General features: G+C 37.3%; 1 protein-coding gene across 1 annotated transcript; it reads left to right on the top strand.

Annotated features, from left to right (window-relative positions):
• Positions 1-2,520: 2,520 nt before the first annotated feature.
• On the top strand, positions 2,521-5,581 carry LOC148822459 (transcription factor 15). Its single transcript, XM_088930721.1, has 2 exons — positions 2,521-3,062; positions 3,699-5,581. The coding sequence occupies exons 1-2, from the start codon at positions 2,595-2,597 to the stop codon at positions 3,729-3,731; spliced, it is 501 nt and encodes a 166-aa protein (XP_088786847.1). The 5' UTR covers positions 2,521-2,594; the 3' UTR covers positions 3,732-5,581.
• The last annotated feature ends 2,906 nt before the right edge of the window (positions 5,582-8,487 follow it).

Here is an 8,487-nt window from a genome sequence, read left to right on the forward strand (position 1 = left end):
AATAATATAGAAAACTGAGTTCTTGAATTAGCTGTATTTTCAAATATTCTGACCAAAATAGGATGCTGTAGATCACTACACATGAATATTTCAATTTCTGAGGAAACATTAAACGGTGTTTGATGTTACAGAAGATATGTTAATTTGTGAAGGGGACCTTGACTGAGCTGTGCTGACCTTTCAGAAGGCCAATGAGATGGTGATTACTACAGTATGTGGTGGTGCTATCTGCCAGGGAAAAACCTTATAGACACTGCTAAAACTGCAGGCACCAAATACATGTCAATGTTTTCTTAACATTTGCCCCTTTTTTAAAAATTCCTAAGACTGCTAAATAGGCAGTATCTATGAGCAGTATATAGGGCAACAACTCTGTACAATATACAGTATATATTGTATAAGATGGCATATAAATATTTAAATATACAATAGCAGTATTAGTTTAGGAAAATGATGTGTAAAGTCACCTGTTATTAGGACTATTGTTTTTTTATTGTTTAATTAAGACAAGACATTGCTGTAATTTGTTTGCACATTCAGTCTGCAGAATTTTCGCTTTTAAAAAACAAATACAAATTTTCCCATTTGCAGGACTCTAAAACGTAGCTGTAATCTAAGTTTAAAGAAGTAACACTATATAAGTGTCATGTATATTCACAGATATTTTTATCAGCTCTAAAGATGGCACAGTCCTGGTAAGCAGCCGTTACCATGGGGACAGTTAGAGGACAAGTTGCACACCTGTACTGCTCACTCATCACGAGAGGAACCGGCTCGCTGTGGGAGGTGACAAGGCTGGAGGAATAAAAATCTCTGCAGAACTATTGCAAGAGTTTCTTTTGTTACTGTAGCAGACTTTACATGACACGTATCATAGCGTTAACCTCAGTGACTCCATCATTCTAAATCAAAATATCAAGATTGCATTTGTGAACAGCTGAAATATCAGTGAGAACATCTATCAAATCTCCAAAGTAATTAATCCCGAGAACCAAATTTTCTCCCTCTTTACTTCCCTGCTGCTGTAACTATGTAACATTGAAGACAATGTCAGCAAAATGAAAGCAAAATGCCAGATTTAGGGTTCCTGAAGATATTGTTTGTATTTGTAATATTGCTGCACAGATGGAATGAGAAAAATAACTGTCTGAATAGGTCAGAGAATTTTACTCTGTCATGCCATAGACTTTAATGTATTTTTTTATTTATACTCTTTAAATGTTTTGCTTTTGGATTTGAAAAATACTTTTACATATTTTCCTCACTTTCATTCTTGGTTTTCTTTTCTTCATGATGTACTGACCAGTAGAGGCCTGAACTTAAGTAAACTTTTGATCCTTCAAGCTGTTGCTTTCCAGTCGGAAGTTATAAGCATTATCTCTTCCAGGGGACTGCTCGCCGTCTTCCTGTGTCCCAGCCCAGTAGGCGTTTCCCTGGTCCCATGAGCCCAGTCCAGCACCTGCAGGAATAAGCCTGTCTACAAGTTCACTTGTAAACATCAGTCATTTTGACTAACAGAAATTGAAAGGGCACTTTTTTTCTTCTACCGTGAACCACATTAGTGCCGTTTAACCCATAGCAGACCATTTTGATATGGAAATATTTATTTAATAGGTCATTGTAATTAAATCTGACAGAACATTCATGTTATAGGCTAGGTAATATTTCAGTGAATTTAGAGTATACACAAACCTTTATGACTTCAAAGATGTCAAACTAATATGATGGTGATTTTAGTTTGAAAAAGATGAGGGAGATATATAGAAGCAATGGAAAATAAAGTAGGATTAGATTACCTTGGAGAAAAGCTCCAAAATGAGTAGTCAAAAAATATTTCACTGGAAAACTAAAATTATCCATATCAGACGCCTAAAGGAAAGTAATTATACAGAACTAAAAGACTTAAGTGCTTTTTTCCACAAAAGATGGAAACTAATGCTTAGTCTTTGAGATATCTGTTAAGATGCAAAGTAATATATAATTATTGCATTTACGCAAAAAAATGCACTTAGAAATATTGTTACTTCATTGATAGATGGGAGAGAAGCAAATATTTAACATTCAGCTTTAAAGAGCAGAAACATTCCTGTGTCATAATGGTCTCACACAAAAAAGATTATCTAACACCTCTAATGTGACTTTTTGGATTCAGGATTTGAGAGAAACAAGCTCTGAGACCAGCATCCCTAAAGAAAGAAGAACAAACTGCCGCAGACGGGAAGGGAAGAGGAGAAGCTGCAAATGGCAGAGCTGTAATTACCTGTCTTTCAGGCAGAGGGCAGAAGGTTTTGTATCTTTCACCCAGCTTCTGCAGAGACCATACTGCACTGAGATATATATAAACCTTGACTCCAAAGACTAGAACAGGTGCTCCATGGCTCCACCTGTCTTTCCTTTTTGAGAGACCACATGGCGGATCCTAAAAGGATCAGTCATTCAAAAAATGGAGCGCTGAACTGCCAAGAGATGGAGTGCACACTGGTCACCGGATCAGTGGCAGCTGGTCCCAGGTGCTATTTTCACTCCACATAAAGTGATGGGAACCCACTGCCTGCCATGGATCGCACTCAGTCCCAGCCCAGCCCAGGTACGGAATGAAGTCCACAGGGAGCGAGAGGGCAGGACACCCCGACTGCGGGGCCTCGGACCTGGACGAGCTGGACAGCGGCAGCGAGAGCTCAGACAAGTCCACCAGCGGCTGCAGCCAGCACAATGGCAAGGGCGCCAGGAGGAGGCGGACGAGGCTGGCGGGCGTGAGCAAGCAGCGCCAGGCAGCCAACGCGCGTGAGAGAGACAGAACCCACAGCGTTAACACTGCCTTTACAGCACTCCGGACTCTTATACCAACAGAGCCTGCCGACCGCAAGCTATCCAAGATAGAGACCCTGCGGTTGGCTTCAAGTTACATTTCTCATCTGGCGAATATCCTGCTCTTAGGAGAAGACTGCCTAGATGGACAGCCCTGTTTGAAATATCAAACTATCCTTCAAAGCAGCACTCGCACCAGTAACCCAGCACCTAGGCCAATATGCACTTTCTGTCTCGGCAACCAAAGAAAAATGGTAAGCCTTAAAACCTGTCAGATTAATGCCGTTAATGCTGTGCTTATTAAATGCACCATTTAGCAAAGGCATTACATTGATCTATTCATTGTGTTTATGCACAGGAGCACTTAAGATGCACTGGCTTTAAACAACAGAAAGTGTTGATGTGTATCTCTTTGAATGACTAAGCAGTCAGCTGGGACTGTTTCTACGATTAATAAGAAGGTGGCTTGCAAGAAAAGCACTATGCATTCACCCACGGCATTTTTTAAATACTTGGACTTGAAGTAGTGCACAGCCTGTGCATTGCCGTATGAAATGCACATGTAATGAACACTATAGTTTAAGACTTTTTAAGTTTTGTCAGTTTTCCTTTTGCGTGCTTCGTTAGACCCTAATGGCACTACATTATGACAGAGACCATCTGTTTTATTTGAAACTTTGCAGTATTTTTGTTTTTTTCTGTAGAGTACAATGACCCTTGGTAAATGTTTTTTACATATGCATTCCATGTTCCACTTTCAAGCACTACTGATTGTAGATGTGTTGTATGTGTACAGAAAGCCAACATTACTAACAAACACTAACCTGAGCCATGTCCGTGTTGAAGACATACTGTATGGTCTGTAGTAACGTGCAATTTTCTATTCACAGCTCAGAGAAGGGGAAAAGCACTCATCTGTTTGACACAGAAACAATCAAATGTGAGGGGGAAAGCAGACAGAACTGTACTGAGCATGGAGAAGCTGTGTCTGAGATACTTACATGCACTGATGTTTACATTTAAGCAATATGTATTCTTGTACAAAAAGACAATGTTTATTTTTTTAATGACAGAGATATGAAACTGCACTTTCCGTTTACAATGTCAGTGTTTTAATGACTGTGTTTTGTAAATGAAACGTGACACTGAATGGGTAACGCAGTGCCTGGCACAGTAACTATTTTAGTACCAGAAATGCTAAACCTCAGCATCCCAGAGTCCTAAAAGAAAGTCCGGTCTCCCCTGCTTGTCACATGATGTAATCAGAGCTGAGGCTCCCAGTGGTTCCTGTCAATAGGATCTGTACAGGCTGCCCTCTCGCCTCGTTCTAAGCCTGTGCCAGCTGGAGACAGGAATCATAGCACCTTGTGGCTTCGAAGCAATATCTTCAGGCTTCCTTTCTGGGTTATACTGTATGTTCTCATACCAGGCAGATTCTGAACCAAAGTGAATCAGCAAGCATCAGGGGAAAAAAATCAAAGTGCATGGCTCTAGAAAAACAGGTCAGAATCAGCAACACAATCTTCAGACATTCAAGCTGAAAAGAAGCCTTTACCATATCAGATCAATACAAAATGAGGGTAGGGAGAGAACTTAGAACAAACCTAAAGATACATTTCATATTAACCTTTCTTATTACAACATTTTCTAAATCCCTCACTACTGCTGATGGCAATGAAACAGCATTTTTGTCTTTCCACCTTCACACCCAGGAGTCTGTCACAGAAATACTTGAAAGTAAAAATGACCTGTTGGTTCCTCCTACCTTATAGACTAAAGTTACTCCAGCAATTTAAGAATCTCGATAGTCACTACTTTCACTGAATGATTGGAAGAACAAAATGTAATGACTGTAAAATACTGATTTTAATACTGTAAATTGTAGATGGGCAATCTTCTACATTTTTAAATTATGACTAAATCAGTAGCCTTCTACAAAACAAAACAAAAATGTATTTTACCAAGATAAAAAAAAGTTTTCTGGGGTATTTTTCAAATGGTTTTCTTTAGAGCAAAATGTTATCCCAGGCTTCTATAAGTAGCTTAATAATATGTTTATTGCAAATATAGTGAGATGCTTTGGGTAAAGCAAAGAGAAACAAATGTGTTTTTATTGCATAATTTGTAATTTGAGTTTGCATTGGAGAAGAAAGCATTGAATGTTGTCCTTATTTTAAAAAAAGGAAGTTGCATCATTGGTTATGTGATATTTGTAACTGTTTCTGAGAAATCTTCAAAAACTTACTATCTCTAATAATATCATATAATATCACTTGCTCAAAATGAAAGCATCACTTGTTAATTTGCTTTCATTTTCTGATCAAACAGTTTGTGAAGGAAGTTATTGTTCAATGATAGATCTAAGAAGAAAATTATTTACATACAGAGTACAGGGTTCATTAATGTGGCCTGTCCAATTAACTTCATATCGTTCGAAGTTTTGTTTGATTTCTTTGTTTAGGAAAAATATTTTCTGATATTTTATGTGAATCAAGATCAATTTTTTTCTCCTTAGAAGCATATGTACATGTCTGCATCATTATATACAGTATAACTACAGGTACAGTACATGTTACTTATACATTTTATTACTGTTTCATTGATTGAATAACTCACAAATTTACCTCAGTAAAAAATTCTGAATACATTTAAAATATTCTATTAAAGCACTAATGTAATTTTTACCTCTAACAATTTTTAACTGTTTAGTTTTTGAAAGCATACTTGAATTTCTTCTTCACTCCATAACAGAATACTTTGCACTTAGTAAATAATTGTGCTGCTATAACATGATTATGTGTATTTTTGTACAATATCTAAGAATTGTATAAGATAACTTTAGTAATAAATTTTGAAACAACAAAAATATGATTTGTTTTTTGTGTGAGAGACGCTTATGGCTTCTACACCCAGAGTAACAAAGACATGTCCAAGACTAAAGACTGGGGGAGTCTTTCTCTCCTGGTGACACAGCTAGCTCGGAGCAACATGGGTGGGATTAGCACTGTAGATGGCTTTGATGGTCCTGGTATGTGGAGCAAAATGTACTACGAGCAGAGAATAACATTTACTGTCCCTGTAAGCTCTGGGCGTGAGTTTCGTGGGACTCCATAGTAGGAATAGGCTAAAGATAGCCTACATGCCCTCAGAGGGATTCATGTCCAGTGTCCGGCCAGAGCTGGAGAGCTTCTCCACACAAAGTGCAAAACAAGCAGCTCACTTGCGTACAGAAAAAGGTTAAAATAGTGTTAAAGCTAACCACTAAAACCCTATAATTTCCATTCTTCATAGAGCACTAAATGTCAAATTAACATTAGAAGATAAGTTTTGGGGCCACAAAAACAGGCCCTGGAGAATCCAAAGCTTGAGGTTGTCTGCAATTAATGGCTAAAAACATGGTGACTCCTGTGACCTGGAACATATTACTGCCTACGCAGGAAATCCACATATAAATATAACAATTTTCAGGATTATGTTACCTCATAAAATAAGGCATTTCATTTAATAGAAAATTGTCATCATCAAAGCCCTCATCACATAAATATAAAAACCTATATAGATACTTTATTAATCCTGTGCGGGGAAATTGCACAACTATCACTGATCTGCTAATCTAGTCACTACCACAGTGTTTTGCAGGAGGAAACACAGTCATCAGGGTTTTGCACCAGATGAGTTTTAATCACAGGCTATGTGATTTCTGTTTTCTATCTGGGGCATAATTTTCAATTTTAAAATTCCTTTAATCTCTTAGAAGGTAAAATGGGAGTGTAATTGTTATGAATCCTGTACCAGTGTCTGCGTTTCAGAAATGCCCTCATTTAGGTGTTTCCTGAAATGTATCATACTGGACCTCAGCAGGAGAAAAAAAAACTTAGATGGGAGTCTCCGATAAAGTGTCATTCCCAAATGTCTGCTCAGCATAGGTAAATTGATCAACTCTGAAGAGCAATTTGGTGAGAAATAATGGCAAGCAATTTGAGGAGAGGCAGAGTAGTTTTGTGTTCTGAAGTTGTTTGGAACAGTACTGTTGAAGTCAGGTATTTGACAGACGAATGACAAAAGAAACAAGTTTTTAAAAAATTCTACACAAGCAAGGTGGTCAATTAAGTCATCAATTAGCTGTGAAGAGTCAGAGGTCCGAGGGAATGAAACCCCCACTGTGCTGTGGTTCTTCTGCTGGCCACTAGAGGGGGTCCTGCACCACAACATAATAGAAACGTCAACAACAGGAAAGGAGAACACAGGGAACAAGTACTGTACAAAGGAAATAGTTTCATTAAAGTCTTATATAACTTCAGTCTTCTTTAAACACCACCACATTGTACACTGAAACTTTCTAAAGACCAGAAAAAAACAAGAAAACACTGAAAAATAAGGAATAGTACTTTCACAAAATTCACACCAAAATCACAAAAATACATTTTATTTGTTACTGCAAACTCAAAGCACTCTGAAGTCGCACGCATGTTGAGTAATATAAACAATACCGTGCGGGAAAGCCTGAAACCAAGAGCAAAACCTGAATTACGCAGGATTACGAACCTGAATTCAAGATTGAAAAAGTCTTCTGTCAGAGAGCCTAATGGATTGGGTCAGTGATCTCCACAGATAGCGCTGCACACGAGAAGGCTCTGTCCCCAGTTAAAACAATCTGGAGCTGAACCCCTTACAGATGAGCAGGAAACTGACAGTCCACTCTCAACCTCAGTAGGTGTCAGTTCAATTCACACAGGACAAGAGTAATGTGTTTTTCATTAGTGCACTTTTCGCCGTGGATTAATATGGAACTGTGGACAAACTGATGTTTATTTAGTACTTCAGAAGATAATCCATTAAGTAAGGCGTTACAATAGAGCAATCAAAATAATGAGGGCACTATTGTAAAATAAAAAAAAACTAGTATAAAGTATTACACGCTTCTCTGACCTATTCTGACATGAGTTTTAGTTTAGTTAAATTTTAGTATTGGTTTATCGTGTTTACTATTGCAATCCAATGTACCCTTTATGGTCACAAGAGGACGCCAATAAAACGTTCTGTAGTCTGTTTTTGTGTCCTTGGTAGAATGTTTATTTTTTTAAGTTTATTTAAGAACATATATTTTAAGTCAAATTAAGTCATGACCTACAGGTATGTTATTTTACATTTAAGGGAGTCAGCTAAAACATCAGACCTGCTTAAACGTCGGTCACAAAGCTTTGTGCAGTTCACGAAATTAATTGCTTTGTATCGTTTTTTTTTATTTTAATAGATCATATATATAAACACACTTAAAAAATTAAGATTTTAAAAGTACTGAATTTCAAACGCACGTCTCTACATAATATTTGAATAGTTATATTTTATAAATGAATTATCTACAAAAGTATTAAATTATATTCAGTTCTATAATTTATTATTAAAATAAACACTGCCGAGGGTCCTGCAATTAAATTGCTTGTTTGGGTTCAGTTGTTTACTCTAATCACTAACAGGAATGTCAGATCCTGAGGGAAATTGCCTGGTGGGAAAGACGTCACTGCTGGGATGTGTATTAAAGTTTTAACTGTTTATTTAGCTAATTATAGACTATACTTTCTAATTTAGCGTATTAAATACGCTTGGGTATAAACGTATTAATTGATCTATTAAGCTAATAATATAGTTTCATCATTTTAAATCTTAAAGGGGAACTGC

This window comes from Atractosteus spatula, chromosome 13 (assembly GCF_055471065.1).
Source record: "Atractosteus spatula isolate fAtrSpa1 chromosome 13, fAtrSpa1.hap1, whole genome shotgun sequence".
NCBI classification, from domain to species: Eukaryota; Metazoa; Chordata; class Actinopteri; order Semionotiformes; family Lepisosteidae; genus Atractosteus; species Atractosteus spatula.